Source organism: Platalea leucorodia, assembly GCF_965183815.1.
Source record: "Platalea leucorodia genome assembly, chromosome: 1".
Lineage (NCBI taxonomy): Eukaryota > Metazoa > Chordata > Aves > Pelecaniformes > Threskiornithidae > Platalea > Platalea leucorodia.
In genome coordinates, this window is record NC_138823.1 from 36,941,071 (window position 1) to 36,964,353 (window position 23,283).

A 23,283-nucleotide genomic window follows, 5' to 3' on the forward strand; every position below is an offset into this window, starting at 1 on the left:
TTAGTCTGATAGAAAACCAGTTAAGAGGAGTGTCTATGGAAATGAGTTCTTCTACTTGTGATAGTATACTTAATCTAACATCTAAAATTCGAAGTTAAAATTATTGTGAAAAAATTATTTAACCTTCTGTGTTCAGTGACTATATTCTATACTGACTTCTGTGTTCCTCTGTTGACCCTGTAATATGAAATCAGCACTCGGGCGTACCTTTGGCGTGCGTGCTTGCTTGTCGGACACACCGTGCTTGTAGGGTCTTGACAGGCGTTAAGCACGCTATTTAGTTATTTCTTTGAGTAGCGTAACTTTGATCCAGAATAGTTCTCTAAACAAAATTGGCAGTAATTAATTTCTGTCTCCACTTGGTAGTGCAATTTGAGTACTAATCCTCTGATATTATTTCTTGCTTTTCAGCAGCTGTTTACCAACACTGTGTTCATGTTTTCACAGGCAACCGTTTGGCAGCTCACCAGATGATCTCTTGTGTAATCATCCTTCATCAGAGTCACCAAGTGATGAGGGCGCTCTCCTGGATCAGCTTTACATGGCATTAAGGAATTTTGATGGTTTAGAGGAAATTGACAGGGCTCTAGGAATACCAGAACTAGTTAGCCAGGTATACTGGACGTTGCATTGCATGTTTTTGGTATTGCATTTAAAGGATATGTTTTCAGGGTGGAGGTAAAATGTGTGTTGAAGAAGGGGATTATAAAACACTTCTTGCAAGATAGGATGGAGTTACATATTTTGGTGGGAGTCCATCTAACGGCTCAGTGTCACCTGAAAAACTTCCTTCAGCCCCAGGTTTAGTCTTCCTTCCTCTTCCCTGCCACCCTCACCTAGCTCTCCTTCTTCTAACCTGTGCTGAGCAACTTCGCTTCATGCAAGTAACCTGCCCTAAACCAAAAAAATTAACAGGCTTCTGCTTATCTGGTGTTCAGAGGAACAACTGTATGGGAGAAAGGTAAGATCACAGCCAGCAGCAGGGTACAGGAAAGAAGAAAAAAAGAACATGAAGATGTAGGAGCAGAGGAGCAAGACCAAGACCTCTGTGTGATGGGGAAAACAAGCTTTTGGATGAGCAACCCTGTAATGTGTAATTTCACCTGTAGTTTTTCCCTGAGTTGATAAATGTGTGTTAAGGGACGACTTTCATCTGAAGCAGTTGATTTCATTCCAAGCACTTAAAATGGTAATTTTTTTTTTAAATTACAAACATGCTTCCTAAACTTTGCAGCATGATTGCAGTTCCGTTCTTTTTCATCTGTTCTTTTTCCCCACAGGTATTTTTTATTAGCTTCCCATTGGTTCTTGTCCATTTTAGTCTTACATGATGCAAAAAAGCGTGGTTAAAAAAAAAATAATTGGGGGGGAAGAGTTAGCGCTTGATGTCTCTGGCATCAAAATTGTATTTCCAAAAACAGTTGTACATGTCTCTGTAATAATTTAATATTCTCAGACAAGCCTAGAATACCTATTTCATTTCCCAGCACTCATCAGTGTCCTGACCATAACTTCTGAACTAGCTCTGCATTTTAGAGATGAAATAGGATCAGTGAAATCCTGCTCTGGACATGAGAAAACTATCTCCAGGCCTATTTGGTACAACACAGAACTCAGTGAGGTGTTAAGCTGGAGATATAATTTATTGGTGAACTTCAATTTTGCAGTGTGAAACTTTCATGCAATACAACATAGCTTTTGGAATACCACCACCAAAAAAATATGAATAACGTTTTATTTCAAACTAAGTGGTAAATAGTGTTCTATTTAATGAATATATCAGTGGAAACAGTTCAAGAATTTTGCACATAAGAGAACTGTTGCATTTTAGAACATGTTTTTTAAATATCCATCAAATGTTTTATAGGAGCTTAAAGTCTTTCTTTCATGAGGGCACTGAAATTTAGATTAACTTGATTTCCAAGGTCAGTGTGGAATAAGCTATAAAATTATTCTGGCTAGAGCAAATATTAAGGGAGTATCTAGAATGGAGTTTAGAATTGTGTTAGCTTTTTTATGCTAATGGATAATCGGTTTGTGCAAAAGTGTCCTGAAAGAATTAGGCACTCTATTCACATTAGCTTCTGTAATAGTTTCAGGCATCTTTATTTGAAGTCATTATTTTGTTTAAAGATACTGATAAAAATCTACTTTCTTATCCTTATTCATTTGTAACGTCTTTTAATTTATCTTGGATTCAATGGCAAAAATATGCTGGCAACGCTTCATTTACAGATTTTCATATAGCATTTGTCATTTCAGGTGTTTGTTCATTAGCAGAATGATACAATGCCTACAATGGCTATGTTAAGAACATGACAAAGATCGTGGGTCTTTGTTTTAAGAAAAAAAAAAGAAAATAGAGGAGGACTTTTTCTTCATTAATAAGTTTTGACACTCAAAAATACAGTTCTGTTTAATTTTAAGTCTTATATTTAGGTAAAGAAAATGTATGTGATTTTCTGTTTAAAAACATTCACAGCCTAGAAGGTTGGTTTTGCAGGGTGGCTGCATTAGTCTTGTATAATCCTGTGAAAAGCTGTGTCCCACCAACTGTTCCTATTGTTCACATATTTCCACAGAGCCAAGCTGTCGACCCAGAGACCTTCCCCAGCCAGGAGTCGAGCATCCTGATGGAGCAGAAGGCTCCGGTGTTCTCCCAGCAGTACGCGGCGCAGGCTCAGATGGCGCAGGGCAGCTACGCGCCCCTGCAGGACCCCAGCTTCCACGCCATGGGGCAGCGCCCGGGGTACGCAGCCCTGCGCATGCAGCCCCGGCCCGGCCTCCGGCCCACCGGCATCGTGCAGAACCAGCCAAACCAGCTGCGGCTCCAGCTGCAGCACAGGCTCCAGGCACAGCAGGTATGTCCCCTTCTGTGCCCAGTTTCACACTGGTGCAGGTGGCACCTACTGACTGTCAGTTTGCTCCGAATAGACCAGGTCTTAAGTGTGTACCCTGTTTTATTATAGCCCAATTCCACTTTTAAACTAAAACCACTAGCCCTAATGAGTTTGCCGAGATGGTACCTTGCGTATTCTCTGTTTTGATCTTTTTTTGCATCTTTCCGTTATTCTTTCCGTAATACTGTGCAAGAATGTGCCTAGTATTTAAGCCTAGGTCTCACTAATTCTTTGAGTAAGGCTACAGTGGTGCCTTTTGTTATAGAAAGTCTTTTTTTGTTTGTTATATCATGACTCTTCCAGCAATCTAAATGCTTTTATTGCTGCCTGTTACCTCCATCCTTTTTTTTCCTTGGCCTTGGTCTACTTTTGAGGATCATTTTAAGTTGTTGTTTCTTGTTCATTTTTAAATAGGTAAGTTTGTAATACTATAAATAAGATACTAATGCTTTTCTAGTGGAGGAGGAAACATCATTTCTGCCTTCAAACATCAGGATAGGGTCTAATTCAGGGTAAACCTCAATAGTCCAGTCCCAAACTCAAAAAGGACAGGAACTGTAAAGGCAGCACGTTTGGTAAACAGCTTAATGCCTGTGTTGTTATTTGTATGGTGTATTATCTCCTTCAGAAACAGGATTCTGTGAATGATAATAGGAGTTGAGCAGGAAAATTAGTCCCTGCTTGAATATGTAAAACTAGGTCCTCAAACCAAGTGATCGGGAAGTAGATGTATATAAAATTTCCCTTTTCTTGTTTTCCTTCTAAAAACTTTGGGTTTTGGTGTTGTGTTTTTTTTTTTTCTTTAGAATCGGCAGCCACTGATAAATCAGATCAGCAGTGTCTCCAATATGAATCTGTCTTTGAGACCCGGAGTGCCAACACAGGTGAGAGAAATAGTACTTTAAAAAAAAAAAAAAAAATCACTTTGTTTTCTTCTTTCTCCCCCCCTCCCCCCCCCCCCCCCCCCCAAATACAGTAGTAATGCTATGTGGTAAATACATACAATAAATTCTAAAGCTTGAATACAAATAATGCAGTCTGTATGATAAGAAGTATTTTACTGTTTTATTTCTGAGAGCCTTGCCCATATTTACATGGGGTGGATGTTTGTTTACTAGAGGTACGATATAACTGCATTTTTAACCAAGCTTCTCATTTCCTAAAGATGCGTTATTTTAATGAGCTACTCTATTTGCAATAACAAATCGCTGCAACATTAAACACTGGTATTATTTCAGTTACTGACTCTTGCACTGTTGGAAGTCTTTTCCAGCAGAATTATTAATAGGATTATTTTCTCCCATTTAATGTTATTGTTAGTTGTGTGGTGGGGGGAAAAAAAGAGCTGGAATCTTCCAGATTGCTCCAGTGGAGATGCCTCCACTAGTCAGGTTGCCTTAGAAGGGGTTATTGATAGGTGGCGGTGGTTTTCCCTGCAGGGCCCTATCAACGCGCAGATGCTGGCGCAGAGGCAGCGGGAGATCCTGAGCCAGCACCTGCGGCAGCGGCAGATGCAGCAGCAGCAGCAGCAGGTGCAGCAGCGGACGCTGATGATGCGAGGGCAGGGCTTGAGCATGACCCCCAGCATGGTGGCCACCGGTGGAATACCAGCAACCATGAGCAATCCACGGATCCCGCAGGCAAATGCACAGCAGTTTCCATTTCCTCCAAACTACGGTACTGTTCCACCCTCCCCAGTGCATTTCCGCAGTCCTTACTCCCCCATGTCCTCCCCAGTGCTGGGTCCAAGCCCCCCTCCCACAGCCCCTTGCCTGGCTCCCTGGGAACAATGGGAACTTCAGGCCCCTTGGCAGTCCTCAAATGCGACATGGTACCTTCCAATGTCCTAGCTCTAGCACCATGTATTCTCTGAGCACTGCTCTTTTTTTGAAAAATAGCAGAAGTGCGATGTGCGTGTTTGCATATATCTATGCATATAAACACATACAAATGTGTATGCACACAGGAACGTGTATATGTGTATGTATTGCCTTGATGGACTCTGAATTTTGACTACACTCAACAAACCAATATATACAGTAAAAAGTGCAAATGAAGAAGAAGATATGAACTGATGCTGGCAAACAGCATAAGGTGACCAGAAGCTTTATCAGAAGCAAAGCTGTACATAATCCTTTCAAATCGTTTTTATATTGGTGGGGATTTTTTGTGTTTTGGTAATGAGGTATTGCTTAAGTATCAGGTAGATTCTTCCCCCAAAAAGATAATTCTTCGTGTATGCATTATAATGTAAAATTAGCAACTAACTATTCAGTTTAAATAAAAATTTGTTTCAGAGTAGGTATTCCTTTCCCTGTCCTTAAACTTGTGTGTAATAGGATAGCTAATACCATTTTGTTTGTATGCTTTACAAAGCTGTATACTGCTTTGTTCTGGGGGTGCATGGGGGAGTGACCTCCGTATGGTTATTGTTATACAGCTTCTTTATTTATAAGTATTGTATAAATTGTATTACAAGTATATTAAATAATATGTAGCATCCAAGTTCTGCTGATAGAACAAATTATGTCCATCCAATTCTGAATTTGCTATCTACTCTTATTGATCTGTTATCATTTACACCAGTAAGAAGTTAAGTCATGCAGACAGTGAATATAGCAATATGTTTCATACCACCTGATTCTTACGCCAGCATTAAGGGTGGCTTGTTTCTGTTGAGTATGCTGTTCGTGATGAACTTAAAAAGGACCAAATGACTTGGTTTAAAACAAAATTTCTGCACACAATTGGCATATAACAGCTTAAATGAGGTTTTCTTTGCATCTGGATTTTTTTTTTATTATTATTTTACAAAGTCATTAAATGCTTGCATAAAATGTCATTGCCTCTTTTTGCAAGGACACAGAAATAGAGATACTAAGGTTCTAGGAACCTTAGAGAAAGTTGAAAATTATAGCCTAAATGTTAAAATGGGTTGCCATGCAGTAAATGAGTCATGCACAACTTTCACCAAAATGGATTTATAGACAAGCAAAATGTTTTATTTGTTGTTTTGAATGCAGTTTCTGAAAAAAAAAAAAGTCACCAGTGTTTTTGGTTTGGTCTGTAGAGAGGAGAGACTGCTTGTGTGATTAGGACACACAGGTAGCCAACGTACTTATGCAAAATGACTTTTTTAAGGTTATACATAAGTATTAGTTGATGATGTCTTGCTTTTAATCTAGATCCCACATTAAGACATGAGGTTATAGGTTCCACATGACATAAGTAGGACTGTGTAAAGATGCGTCTGCAGGTATGAGCTGTTGGCTTGTTTTAACTTTGAATGTACAGTGGCTAAATTTCTCATTTTCTTCTTCAGGTATTAGTCAGCAGCCTGATCCAGGCTTCACAGGGGCCACCACTCCTCAGAGTCCACTGATGTCCCCAAGACTGGCTCACAGTCAAAGCCCCATGATTCAGCAGTCTCAGGCGAATCCTGCCTATCAGTCCTCTACGGAGATGAACGGGTGGGCACAAGGGAATATGGGTGGAAACAGGTAAATCCCGAACAAAATGAAAATGAAGAGTAATGGGGTCACTTATGGTCTATACTTATTTATGGGGTTGTTTATATGTAATTGTTTGCTTATTTGTTTGTTGTTAACTATCTATCCTAAAAGAGATTTCTTTTCAATTTGGCTTGACGAGTTGGTTTAAATTCTGTCTTCATACAAGGCAAAGTGAGTGCATAGCTAAAAGACCTGCATCCACACAATGCATTGCTTTGCCTGTGATAACTGATAAAACACTGTGTGTCCTTAAGAAGCACCTCTGCTGCACAGTGAGCTCCAGCCCCTAACATTTGTGTGGATGTATTTCTTCTGCATACGATTTTCATGTGCTCCCACACTGCTTTCCACACGGCTGGATCAGCTGAGCCGGAGCCTATGCATTCCTGCTGCTCTGGAATTGCGGTGACTGGTATCACCTCCCACTTTAAACGCTGGAGTGCAACCAGGTTCAATCCATTAGTGCTTGCACATACTGGGGGTCAGCATACAACTGTCATTCTCCAAGAGCATTGTAGCATGCCTCATGCATGCAGTCACCTTTTCAGCTGAGGCCCATGCCCCAGTCGGCACAGCTCTAATAATTAGTCTGTCCACATTGAACGGGTTGGGTGTTGAATGCTATCAATAGGCAGCAACGAGCTTCCAGATGGCAACGATCTGTGCTTTTCACTGGAAGAGAGGAGGAGCTATCAGATTGGTGTACAGCCTGTATCACTTGACACTGGGGTGCACGCAGTTGTCTCTAGCACAGTGCTTTTGTCATCCTGAAGCTCTCAGGCTGCTCTTGCTATCCCAGCCCAGCAACAAATCGTTTTCCCACTGGTTGACAAAGATTCAATAAACCCAGAAAAACAGTATTTCCATGACGAGGCTGATCCAAGTTCCCCTTAAAGCAACTGATTTATCTCTCATCCTCGTCCTTGTCCATGCCTCTTCCTCACTGTCTTCCTGAAGCATCTGCAGGAGGCATAGCTACTGCTGTCATGGCTTCTGCTGAAACAGCAGCAGAGGCAGCTCGATAAGACTAATGGTTGGCTTGCTAAACTGCAGCTTTATGGTGGAGACATGTCAAATGCGTTTACACAAGCCACTGAGTATTCACAATGATCTGTAGTGTACTGTTTCAGCCATCCAGATAACAACTTAAAAATGGGGTTAGGTGGCCTGAAAAGACATGGAATTGGAAGGAAGAGAATGGTGGGATTTTCTGAGTTTGGTCCTGTGCCCAGAATGCCGTTGCACTCCACCAAGTCTCACAGTGCGCAGCAATAGCCTAATGGAGCACCCAAGTGCAAGGTTGAGCGTTAACCCTGAAAGATGTCCTCAGCTGTGGGAGTAGTGTTTCACAGGGAAGTAAAAGTCAGCGCCATTGATACAGAGGTGGTTACTGTGTGCCATCCGACACGCGGCAGCCCTTCCACAGTGTTTCAGTCTAGTGCAGATCCTCCAAACAGACACATTTTCAGTAATAATTCCTTCATTGACTGTTGGATTATGCTCAAAGAGTAGAGAAGACTGATATGTAAACAGTGAAGTGTGTTTTAGGAAATGTAAAAAAGTCTCTCATATGACTTCTGACATAACGGGAAGGAAGATACTATCCAGAAAGCACCTGACTTCGAATAAAATCTGGGATAAGATCTTTCACAGTTAATCCTCCTTAAGTTGTTCTGAAATGCCCTTAAAGCAACATAGAGGGTAATGGTCTTAGACTTTATGTTGTTTCTTACAGTGCCACATTTTCAAAACCTGATGCTAAGATGTAGTAAATGAATTTCTGCACAATTGCATGTCTATATTTGTGAGCCCACTTGCCATAACTGTACGTGCAAATCTGGTATTCATATGTGCAAATAGCCTCTTTTGCAAAAAGAAGGTGTATTAGACCAGATCCAATATCAGCTCAGCAGTCCTGTCCTGTGCTAACACTGGAGGGAGAAAAAGGGGTTTTCCTTTCCCTCCAAAAATTACTTTCCCAAACATACTTAAAATACATACAAAGCCCGTTTAGACAGCTAATTGGCTGTTACTGCACAGGCATAACAGATTTGTACTCTGCCATAGTTTCACACGCAAAGGCATGCATTTTTGTGCACAGACATGGGACCTTAAATTTTGAAAATCTATTCGTTAGACATTAATGTAGCTGAAAACTAGTCTTTCCTTTGAAGCTGGCATAAACAACAGTATGTAAAAATTCTAGCTTAAGATATATTAAAAAGAGAGTAGTTTCTTAGTGGCTTCAGCATTCTAAGTCTGACACATTGCTTTTTCCATTCCTTGCTGTAGCATGTTTTCACAACAGTCCCCACCACATTTTGGGCAGCAAGCAAGCACCAGCATGTACAATAATAACATGAACATCAGTGTATCCATGGCAACCAACACAAGTGGTATGAACAACATGAACCAGATGACAGGGCAGATCAGCATGACCTCAGCGACCTCTGTGCCTACATCAGGGTTGTCCTCCATGGGTCCTGAGCAGGTGAGAATTTAAGGACTTGGGATGACAGCTAGAGGATTTTCTTTGACTTTCAGTAGTTTTTCAGGTCCGCTGCGTTGGGCTGTAACTGCTGTAAGCCATTACGTTTCTTTTACTAGTTTTCTTGAGAAATGATGATGATAAAAAGGCTTTGTTTTTAGCTCTGCACTCAGATAACCAAGGTGACTGATGAGGTAGAGAGCACCTTTTGCATCTAAATTTCCCATTGTGACCACTGTAGCTAGCACATGTAGTTGGTCCTGGACTTCCGTGGGAAGCGCGTGCTGATCTAGCTCCTGTTCTCAGTAGGTAAGTTTCTGTAGCACAGTTGCAGGTCACCAGCGTCCTTGCTAATTTTCTCAGCAGTGGAGGCTAGGACTGAATGGCAGGCAGCTGTTTCCTAGAGATAAGAGTGAAAGATGCTGGTGTGGGCAGTGTGTGGAAGATGCTTCTACTGCTACTGTGTTTGTAGTACCAGACAAGAGGCAGTCAACTTCAAGAACTATCAATCTGGCACCTTCACAAGCACAAAATCCACACTTTTTGTAATGGGGCACATTTAAAATAGATTGCTGAATCTCAATTGGTAAGTAACCTGTTCTTTTCTGCTGAGAGGAGGTTTGCACACTCATTTTTATTTGAGACTGCTACTTAGGGTATCTGAAATAAGGAAGATAAGATTTCTGTTTGACCTGCAATTAAACTCACACAGTACATTAATAAATATTTGACAAACAAGTCATCTTAATTAACAGGCTCATATGTTTGTTTCAGAGATGAACTCCCATTTGTTCAACACACAGACTTAAAATTACAGACTTTTCGTAGAAATATTGGCAGGAAAGTACCTCTTGTGTTTTCAGGCAGCGTCTCCTGCTATGGTGGACAATACCGTAAACCTTTCTTCTGAGACCATAATCATAGAATCATTTAGGTTGGAAAAGACCCTTAAGATCATCGAGTCCAACCGTTAACCTAGCACTGCCAAGTCCACCACTAAACCATGTCCCTAAGCACCACATCTCCCTGGCTTTTAAATACCTCCAGGGATGGAGGCTCAACCACTTCCCTGGGCAGCCTGTTCCAATGCTTGACCACCCTTTCGGTGAAGAAATTTTTCCTAATATCTAATTTTCCAGCCTAAATTTTTTAACAGACTACTTTTCCAATATTGTCCTTTAGCTTAAATAGCTCTTTTCTCTTCTTGTATTTTAGAAAGAGCCATTCTATCAACATGATTTTTTATTGTTGCTTTGAGGTTGTTGGAGTGTTTTGTTCTGAGTTTCTTGGGGGTTTTTTCTTGTAAGTTAAACAAGCCACAGTTCAAGTCTCTTCAAGTTCACAAGTTCTCACAAGTTCAGTCTCTTCTTGTAGGCTTTAAATTCCCTTTCCTTTTCTGCACCTGTTCCAGTTTGAATCAGTATTTCCTAAGCACCGGAGCCATGTGCATAACACTAGTTCTTCCCCATTTCTCTTGGAATACTCTGACAGATATAGCCCCAGATCACATTTGTCTTTTACAGCTGCCGCATACTGGTGACCTGAAGTAATTCTGATACTCCCAAATCTATCACCTTCTCTGATATTCCCAGTTGCTATGCCCAACTATAGCAGACTTTTTCATGATTATCAGTTCCCAAGTGCATACTGTTGCACACATTTAGTGCAGTAAAGCAACAGTAAAACCAAAAAAGAAGAGTGGGGATTTGAAGGTGACAGCCCCGTCTGATTTCTCAGCCTGCCCATGCTACATAATTTTCCCCAGGAACCTGAATTGAGAAACATGCATTATAGAAAGAGATCTGGGTTTATTTCAGAGATTTCCATGCAGACTACTGTTTCCACTAGCACAGTTGTCACGCTGCTTTTCCTTCCTGTTAGACTACAAGATCTTGTTTCAAGATAGCATTTATCTAACTTCCAGTAAGCTGAATAGGCTGAGGTTCTTTATCCATCTCAACATTTGTTTTTCAGCCCATCAGTCCCTTTTGTGGATCTACTTTAAACTCCATTGTTGTAACATCCTTTTAAAAGTATGAACAGAGTAACCGGAGACAGTGATTTAACAGCGACTGCACCAAAGCTGTGCGGAGTCGAGTTCTGCTTGTAATTTCTCTTCCAGTCCATGGGTTGCCGTGGCTCTGTTGGTGACAATGTCGCACTGGAGAGTACATATTAAAACCCTTACAATGATCCCCAAATCCTCCTCAGCACGTTCTACATAGATGAAACCTGTGTTCTTTGTTCCCAAATGTATTACCTTCCTCAAGGGCTGTGGCTCATTCTCTAACAGTAACCTGTTTTCCTCATGATTTACTGCCCCAGCACTGTGTCATCTGCAAACTCTGCAAGCAAATGTTTTATGTTTCATCTAGGTCAGAGGTGGCCAACTGGCAGCCGAGGGGCCATTTCTGGGCCACAAGACAGTACTTTTTAGTCCTGAGGACTGTTTGCTGTGCTGCTTCACATTTTCTTTTCAGAGAGACAGGAATAAATTAAAATGTTTATTTTAATACTAAAACTGGTTTCTTTTTTTCTGTGTTCAGGGGATAGTGTTTTACAATTTGGCATCTTTATTTAGCAATTGACCTGTGCTAAACTTTTTCTTGTAACTGGTGGTTTTCAAAATGACTATGTTTTCTTTAGTTCTGCTGACTGTTGCCATTTCATTCATTCTTTTGGCTTTTTTTTATACTGTCACCTACACTTTTACTTACTTATTCATTGCCATTTTTTTGTTCCATAATACATAATTTTAACTTCACATGCTCATCTCTTTCTAACCACAGTGAATAACAGTGGTTACATTACGAATGTGTTTCAGCTTTTGAAAAAAAAAAAAAAACCAAAAACAAAAAAAAACCCAAAAACTTAACACTTCATATGTTATTAGATGGTTTTGGAAGTAATATGTATTACTCATTAGTAAAAAGCTCTGCCTGGGCTTATTTACCTGGTGACAAGCAAGTATATTACCTTTGGTACCAAACAGGTTTGTTTGGCTCTGTCTCCTGTCTTTCTTTGTGGCACTATACTGTATCATACAGGCATATGCAGAGCCCAGAAATACTAAGTTTGGTGTTTATCTGCTCGTACTGGTATATCTCCAGCTTCTCTTGTTTACTGCCTAGGCTTCCAGCATCACCAAGTAGAAAAGGAAGATTTTGCCCAAAATGTTGTTTTTTCCTTGAGCTTGCTATTTATGATGTTTAGAGAGTCTTTTATGTACTTGAGGGATCAGACCTTGTCTCGTTATCATCTTCTCCCTTATAATTACGTTAAAGCTCTCTAGGCTGCTCTTACTAGTGTGTCTTCTAGGAGGCTGATATCGGGAATGCTGAAATGCTAGCAGCCAGGTCTGCAGGTTCCTTCTGTCCAAAACAGCTTCCCCAGGCATCAAAAAAGTCTAAACTTTCCCAGTGTTGCACCATTCACACAACTGACTGTCTCCTCATCATCGTCGTCTTCTTGTTTGCACAACGGGCTGTTGCCGCGTTTTTGCCTGTTACTTATTTTACATCACGGATCCATGTTATTTACCGAGTTGTCAGAGAAGCAATTTGAAACCTATGCAAGAGAAGAGACTTTTCAGTATATAAACTAAACCACTATCCAGATGTCCACTCCGAGTAGATGTTTATTAATCTGCGCAGGTGCAGTACTCCCCAGGCCAAAATTATCATGGCATCTACAAAGAGTTATCTTGAAACAGTATTATGATTTTGTTCAGCATATTGGATGAAAGGAGCTCTGGAGTGGTAGGAAACTTTTCTTATTAGACACCTGGTATATAATTCTGCTTTATTAGCAGGAGGCCATATTAATGTGCTTGATTGCTAAGGAATTGTAAAACATCTTCTGTCTTATTTTAGTCAGATTTCATATCTGATAACACCACTTGACCTGTCTTCAGAAAATTATAAAAACCCTCCCATTTCTTTGTCCTTCTCAATACTTCTCTGATTGAATTATTATTGCAGTCAGAAAAGTTAATGTGTGATTGTGGGGTGTTTTGTTTCAAGGACTTCTGAAGCAAATGTATTCATATAACAAAACAGTAGATTTTTATTTTTTTTATCTGTTACCGTGCCAGTCAGGATTCTTGCATCATCACTGGCAAAGAGATTCTATGGTAGGAACTTCACTGGTGCCTTTGCTGCTTTTGTGGCTTGCAGCCTGGAACCGTCTTCCTTTGCCATACTTGTCCCAACTCTGCCATGATGTAAATCTGCACTCATCTTTTTGTTCCAAACGGCTGTTGATTCAGTATACAGTTTTTTATTTCTGCTTTTTATTTTTTCCTTCCTTTGTCTGCTGAACAAATAAAAATGGCATTTGTGCCTGTGCATTCTGATGAATGTTCATCAATAGCAGAAAACGCTTTCCTAACGTGGATTCTGTTGCTTAGTCAAATTGCATGTAGATACAGCTGCGAAGCTGTCTATTTTCTTTCTCTCCAAACAAAATAGTGTGGTTGTCTTCCCTTCTGATTTAAATTTTCAGATTCAGGTTTAAAAAGCTGCCCATTTGTATTAAGAAGCAGAAAGCATCACTAGAAGGCATGCAGCACTAAACAATCGATTTCTTCAGAGCTGAAATTCCTATGGCAAAAATATTTAAGTTTTTAACCTTTCCTGTTGAACTGCAGTCTTGTCTCTGGCAGCGTTTGAAACCACCTCTTTAGGTGGTTGCACGTGATTGCATTTAGCTTTGCAACGTTTTGCAAAATCAGTGCATAGTAACAGAAACAACAGTCAGGAGGGCCTGAAACGAGAAGACTTTGGTGTGGTAAATTCAAGACAGTCTTCCCCCCTTGCTGCAGCAGGTTGCTGTAGCTGAAGTGAGGTAGTGCAGCAGCAGAATCTCCTCTCCTTGGCAACGAGTCTCCTGAAGGGCAGGTGACACAGAAAACATCTTTTTCCTTCCAGCAAGATCTGGAGGGGCATATCTTCACTATTATCACATCCATCTAGTCTGAGGGAAGTAACAGAGGGAACAGAGTCAACAAAGACTCCCTAGGAAGAGGTTTCTTTCCCTGTAAAACTTCTAAGGAAAGCTGGATTTTCTACTATTTCAGAACCATGCTGAAGGGCTGTCTTTTGTATTTTATACCAGTTCCTACATGGTGAGATTAATCCTTTGATTAAGAAAGCAATGCTGTAAATTTGGCACGCCACTCTTTCCACATAACGAAGCATGACAGACCCTTTCGTTGTGCAAAAACCACACAGCTTCAATACTTTCCCGTGGCTGTGTTCGGAGAATTGTTGACACCATCCGTTTAGGAAAGCATGCAGCTGCCAGTTTTCCCATTTAATGCTATCTTTCTCCCATTGCTTCGAGCAGAAAAATAAGTGTCATTAAAACTAAGTCAATAGTCAGTATAATTCAGCCTATATGTTATCTCATCAGGCTTTGAAAAAATTGTGTGGTGGTTTGCAAGCAGAAAAGCCGTGTGTTATTGAGGTTAGCAAAGCAGTTACACGTTTCTGCTTTCAGGACTTTCATAGCAGACATGTCCTCTTCAAATAAGACTGACCTAATTTATGGAGCCTGTTTTGTAAAATCTGCACAAGGGTTATAGTATCAGGAATGAAATCTTTGTTGTTGACTGTGAAGCAGAATCATATGAGTCAAACACATGCTGCACAAGAAGGGTGCTCAGCTATATCGTCACTTCCCTGATTGCAGCATCCTCTCAAAAGTGGATGTTGGTATATGCAAGTAGCATAGTGATTTATAATGCTTCTTTTTAATTCCCAGCCCTCTTCCCAGGGTATTTTTTAATTCATTCTCCTTAATATCTTGTTACCAATAGGTTAATGATCCTGCTATGAGGGGAGGCAATCTCTTTCCAAACCAGCTGCCTGGAATGGAGATGATAAAGCAGGATGGAGATGCAACACGGGTGAGAAATGACATGTACAGGCATACAGAGGCAATGGAACTATGAATATACTGTGGTATACTTAAAAAGTTAAAAGTACCCAGGGTAATAGTAATTAAGTTTTTTGCAATTAATTTTTTAAGTCCACTTTTGGTGACATCTATATTAAGTTCCTTGTTTAGATCCCGCTAGCATTACCGGAGTGAATAATGCAGGATACATTTACATTAACAGAATACATTACATTATTGAATTAACAAACAGTCACATTCAGCAGACTTACATATAGTTGTATTTGCTTTTTACAGAGCAATTACACGACTATTTGCTGATGATGGGAAAGACTTACTGTTGATTTATATTTGCACTGCTGCACGCTTAACCCATTTCATGTTTCATCCTGCCTAAGTGTTTTTCCACTTCTCATTGCGTTATACTTAGGGCAAAAATCTCATGAATTATTTAATTTATTACTTTCTGTACAGCGCTGCTTCTGAGAAGAGTGGTAGAACTGAACTCGTTTTCACACAAATTTCCAACTGACAGGGTAATTAGCGTTTGCTTAGGTCACAAACGATTTGTATTCCAGACAGTAACAGTACTAAAGGAAAGACATTGTGGCGTTCTTGGCGCGCGGCCAAGTAAACGAGGTGGTTTTCACGTGCCCCTCCGCAGCGGAAGGGTTTTTTTATGGCAATAATCTTCACTTAAGATAGGTTTGTTACAACAAACCCGGTGTTGCGAGACCTGCTGCGACTTGGAAAGGAGAGCGCAGGGCTTCCCCTGCCTGCTCCGAGCGCGGCAGCTGTGCGGGCCCGCCCTGACGTCAGCAGCTGACCTTTGCGTACGGCGCGGCAGCCTGCGCGTCGCCACCTGCGCCTGCCCTGCGCGCGCCGGGCGGGGCGGGGCCGGGGGGCCGAGCGGCGCGCGGGAAGCGCCATCTAGCGGCGGCCGCTGGCCCCCGGCGCCGAGGCGGGGGCGGGGGGGGGCTTCAGCTGGTCCCGTCCCTGAGCTCCTCCGTGGCAGCCAAACGGGGGCTGGGCCGCGCCTCCTCCCGCCGTCCCGGTCTGGCCTGCGCGGGGGCCCTCCCGGGCACCGTTGTTTGGTCACCGCCCCGTGTGCGGCGTTGAAAGCAGAAAGATGGAATTAAACAAACAATTTTTCCTCTTACGCTGAATCCAACACCAAAATTTGCAGTTTTCTACTGTTAGAGAAAATAAATTTGAATAATAGGGGAACTTAAAAAAAATTTGACTGCAAACGTATCAAGATTAATGAAAATGAAGAATGTGAAAGTACTGAGGAAGAAGTAACCGTGCGTGTATTTTATTGTATCCCTTTTCTTTTTGCACGCATATGTGTTTAAAACTTCCAGGAGACCAATTCTTTTCACTCCTTCATGGTTCATATCAAAATGCAAGTGCCTGTCTCCAAGAGTGGAGGATCTGTGCATAGAGAGGCCCTTGTACAACCACCTCACGGTCACTGTGACGATTAATAAAAAGATGCAGTATGTTCTGCTTTAGCGGAAGCTGTCGTGTACCAAGGTGTTATCTTCTTACTTCATGCATTCCCTAACGAGTTAAATTTCATGTGCTAAAAGAAGCCAGGCTGTCAGAGAACAAAATACCCAGTACCACTGAGGAAGGAAAGGGAATAAGGCTGTTGAGGGGGAAGCAGACGACAGAAGAGGAAGATTTTAAAGCATGGTTGAAGAGAGACGAAAAAGAGAGGGGATGTGACAGAAAGGGTCCGAGGGAGGGCAGGGAGAAGTCAGGGAAGAGGGTGCAGGTGGAAGGAAACGAGTGGCAGGACTTTGGACAGGGAATCTGTGGGGTTCAAAATTAAAATAATGGAGTCGGTGCCATGACGATGAGACGGACGGTGGCCATGCATGAGAGCAGCTTTGTCTCACCTGGAGAAAAGTAACTTCTTAAAGCCTCTTCAGTTATTTTGCAAGGGTACGACGGACTGGACTCTGTGATTTTACTTTTATTCTACTAATGTAGCTCTGACTGTCAAGGAAAATGTAGGTGGTTTATATGCACTATAAATACCTTTCACTGAACTCTGAACCGTAATAGAGGTTAAGTAGCTACTATTTTCATGCATGTGTGCTATAAACTACTCCTACGTAACTTTTTTTTTTTTAAAAAAAGCTCAAACTGTGTAATTAGAAAGCTGAGGAGAGGATTAATGTGCTTCATCCCTTGGCAGTTGTGGCTTTAACATATGAAAGCTGAGAAATTCATCTGACAAATGAGAAACTGAGAAACTCATCTGACAAATATGAGGGTTTTTTCCAATGTTTCATAAAGTTGATCTCAACAACTGTATCATTTAAAGGGATAGGTTCTGTTTAGAGTTGAGTAACCACAAAATAACATGCTATTGCTGAAATCAGTACAATTATGGATGTCAGATCTCTACATTTACTGTTTTAATTTGTTTGCTTAATACCATTTCACTTTGTTTTAACATGTTAAGGATAACACTTCTACAGCTTAAGACTTGCAAGGATGATACTAATGTTTAACAGAGAAGCTGTTTCTAAAGTAACTAGAGGACAGAATTTTCTGTCTCAATGCACAAAGTACTCTTCATTTGTAGAGCTGAAAATAGTTGCAACTGAAACAGTTTTATCATATTATTTTGCCATTATTGGAACAAATTTGTGTTAACTAATTTCACATGGTAAAAGAAAATTTTGAACCTGCTCCTATTTAAAAGTAAATGTCTGAAGAATACTGTTTGTAGCTGAGGTTTTTGAGGGGTGTCCAGTTTAACTTAATACAGTATAGCAGTAGTCTTATAGTCAATGATCTTTGGGGTTTTCAGATTACTTCCCTACTCTGAAGTTGCATACATCAGCTGTGGAAGTTATTCTGAGCAATTTTTCCCACATGCACTGTCAGCCTGGAAGTAATTGACATATTTCTTTAAAGTCCTGTTTGCTTTGGTTATATTTAAAGAAAAAGGGGTGGAGGAATGTTTTTCTAGAGGTACACTTGTGCCTTCTTTGTCTTATTCCCTCCTTCATATATTTTATCACTCTGTGACTCAAATCTTTGTTGAGTTATTAAAAAAACTTCTGCAGTGCATGAATTTGTTTCAAGTCACTGGTATAGTGGAGGCATTTATTTAGCATCTCTGTAGAGATACTGTTTGCTAAATGTCCACTCTGAAAATAACGACAGCTTTGGATTTTCACTTCTGTTCAACGCTTCATGATCAAAAAGCGCTGACAGGGTCCCCGAACTGCCTCGCAACATGTCAGGGAGAAGAGCCAAAGTTTAGCTTGTCCACATTAGTCAGGATTTGAGGGATGCGAGTGTGGCGTCTCTGTGCTCTGATGAAGCTAGGAGGAGCAGGAGCAGGACTCGTGGTGTTGGCCTCTGGACCATGCTCATGGCTGGTGACCCCCAGAGAGCTCCAGCTGCACCAGCAGGGCTGGGAACAGCAGGGCTGGGAACAGCAGGCGTACAAAGCATAGGACCTTGCTTTCCTGAATCGCAGGGTGGTTCCTGATGATGACTTTCTTTGACAGTAGAGATACATTTCTAAGCCTTCTGTGATTGCAGAGGAAAGAGTGGTAAAGCCCAAAGCATGGTGTAGACAGCTTCCAGAAGGAAGCCTAGCGGCATGCACATGGACCAGCGAGAAAGCTGCCTACTGCCAGTGCCAGCCCTGAGCAAACGGGGCCTTCCTTGCACACAACAGGAGGCTACAAGCAAAGAGCCGCTCTGCTGCCGGAGCTGTCGGATACGAGTGAAAAGCAACCCCAGGGGAGGAGAAAAATGGGGGTTTGGCTGGATTGGCTCTCTGGCCTGGCTGACCACAGCACACCATGGGAGCAGGAGTTTGCAAGGGGAGGAGGGCAGAGAGGCACAGATTGCAGTCACTGGAAGGGACGGTCTTAAAACAACTGTGAAAACCACATCCTGAGGTTTTGTTAAATAAGAAAGTACAAGATAATCAACTCAGCTGAAACCAGTTTGTATTCTGTTTATGTAAAGACACTGCAAGGGTAGTAAGTATGATGTAAAGAATGTATCTACGAATCGGTAGCTGAAGCTTTTTTTACCTCTATTCCCTTTTTTATTATGCTTCTTGGAGGGGATAGTGAACCAAGGCGGCAGTTTCCTTTGAGAGTGATACAGCAGTAACACAGGGAGATTCTACACATACCCCAAGTGTGAGACTTCTCTTAAACCATATTGCTGTGCTTTTAGATTGATGATGCTAAGTTGTTATAATGTCCATCATAATTGGAATTAATTAAGGACCTAAGAATGCAGTGAAATTAAACCCTCACTGATACGACTGGAATTAAGTCGCAGGTCAATTGTATCAGTGTACACAAAGAAAAGTCTAGCTTTATAAATTCAAATTAATTTTCAGGTTTAAAATAGGACACCAATATATGATCGATGATGGATGCTGCAGTCCAGCATCCAGCTCTCATTCACCTATCCATCTTCACTATCGCAGAAGGAAGAATTTATTTGTTTTTCTCCAATTTCTCTTTTTTTGCAGAAATATTGCTGACCCTGAGAGTGGTTCGGTTGCTCCTTTCTTCAGCTGACTGGGCTTACGGCCCCAAATCCTTACTGGTTTGAAGAGCTGCGTCTGTTTGTCATGACCCAGCTGAGCTGCCAGCGCCAGTGGCGGCTGCCTGCTGCTGACAGGACTCAGCCCTGCCTTCCCGAGGGGAGCCGGGCGGTCGTTGCCGAAGAGCAGCCTCTTCTTTGACAGTCTGAAGCTAGCGTACAGACAGTTGCTCAGTCTGTTCACTGCATTCACCTTAGTGCAACTTAGATCTCTCCTGCGAAGTAAATGTTGACAGGCAATTTCCATAAACCATGTCAGATTGAATGTATTTAAATGTATGTATTTAAGGAAAAACAACCATGCTCTTGTTCTGTTTCTGTTTAGTTCTAGACCTTGGGTTTTTTCTTTGTTTTCCCTGGCTTACTCAGTCTGGTGCAAAGGATTCAGTTCCGGCTGAAAACTGGTGTTTTAGACTAAGGCCTGCATTTTGGGGCTGAGAGGAGGCATGGAGGAGGGTGCAGAAGCAACGTCTAGTACATACAGAGACCTCCAACGAGTGCGTTCCACTGACAACAAGTCAGAGAAGATGAACCGATGTAGAAAACTACACAGACCAATTTTGAATGGGGTTAAAGTTGTAAAACAGATGAAAATTACCCTGTGAGAGGGCTGTTTATAAGGGGCGTTTCGGTTGGGTTTTGTGGTAATGTTTATAATGCAAGTTATGAATCCAAAAATACAAGTTGGTTACATTCTTATTTAATTAAATTCCTAACGATCAGCAAATCCTGATTTTTTTTTTTTTTTTTTTTTTTTTACCTGGCTCTCCTGAGCTCTTGTCATCTTCCTCCTCTTTCTAATAGAATAAAAAAACAGGTTACCCCCTTATTTCCCTAGGTGTGTTTCCAGCAATCTGGACAGCCAGTTACTGGATGCTGAACAGCAAAGTTCGATGGTAATGCATGTACTGATTATGGTAGTGGCAGAATTGGTGCGTAATATCAAAGAGCTCAAGATACCTGCTTTAAAGCATGATAATTCCTGGTTCCCATCCCCTTAGCTGGGAAAATAACAATTCCTGTAATACCTATAGCAGATATCACTACAGACTTCACCACTATCGTGTGTTTCTGATTATTTTAAAGCAGTGTGGACTACGAGGACATTTTGTAAGGTACATAAAATCCAGTTTATATGTAAACAAGCAATAATTTAAGTTGAAAACTTAAGTGTTTTACTTGTATAATTTTTGTGAGATATACATGTTGTGAAGTTGATTCCAAATGAGGTACTTCAGTATTAAATTAGATATCTTCTTAGCCGTGTGTGTCTCCTGGAAAAGTGTTTTGTAAAGGATCACAATGCCTTGATTAGACCTAATTTGTAGGCTTGAGACTTCTCATTTTCTAAACCTTGTGATTCTGCTCATAATGTCATTTAACTAACCTATATTATATGCAGCCACTGTAGGAACCAATTCTTGATTTTTGTATGTTTATATCCTTTCGTAACAAATCTTAGAAAAATTAACTGTTACTAAGCAGGCCACTGTTAGGGGGTGTTTTTTTTTTCTTGCCCACTGTGGTTGGAATAATCTTTTACTAAACTGACATCAGTTTCTGAGGACTTGAAATATTAAGAAATTGATGTTTTTGACCTCTGTTTTCTTTCCGCTGACCCCCAATCCACAAACTTTCTATCCTGAACGCAGATTTTTTGATGTCATGTAAAATGCAATGCATTTTATAATATCTCATCAGCCATACCTTTTGGGAGTGAAAGGTTTATTCTGTTGCCATTTAATTTGTTTTTGTTTTCAGGTGGGAGTTCAAATAAAATAGCAGCTACCCTATATTAAGGCTGAGAAAAATATGATGAAGGTGGTTCGAAATAGGCTCTTTCTGTAGAAGGCTTTTGATGAAAGCCCAGGAAATGTGCAGTTGTGTTTGTCCCTAAGGAGGGCAGTGCCACCGTTCTGGAGAAACAACATTTTTCAGCTGTCACCGTTCTGTTACCAAACTCAAACAGAATATTTATTCAGCTGAGCCATCCTCTTACCTGCTGATGGGAAACCAAAATAACTTCCAGCCCTGAGCTCCACAGCCTCATTACTACAACGACATTTGTGTTAAACTTGCATTATATATCCGACAAAAAATTATTTATATAAGAAATGTATAAATCTGAAGGAATGAACTTCATGCACCACAAAGTGTAAATGGGTTTTAAAATAATTTTGTTTCTATTCCATTCTTTTTCAGTTCTTAACCATAACCTCTGCAAATAGATTATTCTTTTTCACAGTGGACAAAATAATTTAAATTTGTCCCGTTTCACGACAGACCTGCAAACCCTTATCATCTGTAGTGATTATGATACTTCTTCATCCATTGCCATTTTGAGAGAAAGGAGATTGTACCTATCACTTTGGCTCCGTTTGGGTTCATCGTGACTTTAGTCGTCTTCTAACTAATGAAAGAGAAAAGTGAGTGAAGGAATCTTCTGATCATATTGATCACTATAGAAACAAAAAAGCCAAATCAATTCCCTTCATTATCAGTATTTTTCATCCTGTATACAGTAAATTTGTCGGAGAAAGTACTTGGATTTTGTTTAACAGAACAATTAATCAGTGTTCTACTTACATTACTAAATGTGAAAGGCGCATAATGTGAAAAATAAGCATATATACATGGTCGTACGACCTGTTTAAGTGTTCATGTAATGTGGTAAGTTTAAAAAGTGAAGTGAGCTGTTTTGCTACAATGAATTAATTTGTACTCGATCTTTAAAATATTGTCCCACACCGGTATCCCTTTGGGCCTGTATTAATCAAAAGCAATGTTTTTGCAGTTTATACAATACATTTTTTAATCTTTGTTTAAAAGTGGAATTCATATGGGCTTAACAGATGAAATGGGTGGCACAGCTCCACTTGCAGAACCCAAAGATACACAATCAGTTTTGAAATGCAACTTAAGCCATTAATTGTTGGTGTGAATTTAAAAGTTTTCTAGTATTTGTATGGTAGTATGCTGCCTAAGAGCAAAAGCATTCTCTGCACAAAAGAAAAATTTACTGTAGTGGCTTTGATTTTAATTAGAATTTTCTCCCTGGTGTTTCTTTGTAGACTAAAACAAAATCTTTTAAGTTTCTTACTACAGGTAAAAGCTATGTGCAAGAACCTCAAAATGCTAAAATCTAGCATAATGCCTTAGATCTGTTTTTAAGTCTTGTATATTCCTACATAGCTGTCTGATGTATTATATTTGTATAGTGAATTGTGTACAATTTTGGAATAAGTGCATCATCACTTAATCTTTATGTTGTTCAATAGAGATGATGGACACATTTCTTCAAACATTTACTGTCATTTAATTTTTTCCCTTTATGTCATTTGTGGGTTTTATTTGTACAGTTCATCATGAAGTTGCATCTGAGATGTGTGTATATGAAAAGATTATACAAGGGTAAAATTAAGCAATATATAAACTATGGTTCTTCAGGAGAAAGCTTACAGTGTTTCAGGTTGTGATTTATTTTCAAAACGGAGTTGACTCTGAACATCACTTTGTTCACCTGCATTGATGTTTGTATTTCTAGTGTGAGCAGTTTATGCAAAGGTAGATATATTCAGAGAAATTTTAAATACATTTATGCAAGTTAATATTGCTTTGCTGATGCTATTTGCTTATTTGATGTTAAATAATGCTATTGTAAATAAAGAATTCTGTTGTTATTGCATCATTTAATAAATTTTAATGCCTTCGGGTTTTACATGGCTTTAGAGATTTCAACGTGTTTCTGTTGTGTCTTCATTTATTCCTAGAAGGGTAGAAGATGTAGTACTAAAGCACTAGAGCGTAGATGAATCGGCCGGTTTTAAAAAGACAGCAGGCTTTCTATGTTGAAGGCTTTTATGTATTCTAACTAGTTGCTCCCCTC

The 23,283-nt window shown here is 40.4% G+C and overlaps 1 protein-coding gene across 6 annotated transcripts in view; it reads left to right on the forward strand.

Moving 5' to 3' along the window:
- NCOA2 (nuclear receptor coactivator 2) overlaps positions 1 to 23,083 on the forward strand; it is a 197,703-nt gene extending 174,620 nt beyond the window's left edge. For all 6 annotated transcript variants that reach the window (XM_082318150.1, XM_082318151.1, XM_082318149.1 and 3 more), the window contains 8 exons: positions 448 to 613; positions 2,583 to 2,861; positions 3,707 to 3,784; positions 4,340 to 4,577; positions 6,223 to 6,400; positions 8,705 to 8,903; positions 14,719 to 14,808; positions 19,324 to 23,083. In XM_082318150.1, coding sequence (XP_082174276.1) covers positions 448 to 613; positions 2,583 to 2,861; positions 3,707 to 3,784; positions 4,340 to 4,577; positions 6,223 to 6,400; positions 8,705 to 8,903; positions 14,719 to 14,808; positions 19,324 to 19,335 — 1,240 coding nt within the window. In that variant the 3' untranslated portion in view covers positions 19,336 to 23,083. The remainder of the gene's footprint in view (positions 1 to 447; positions 614 to 2,582; positions 2,862 to 3,706; positions 3,785 to 4,339; positions 4,578 to 6,222; positions 6,401 to 8,704; positions 8,904 to 14,718; positions 14,809 to 19,323) is intronic.
- The last annotated feature ends 200 nt before the right edge of the window (positions 23,084 to 23,283 follow it).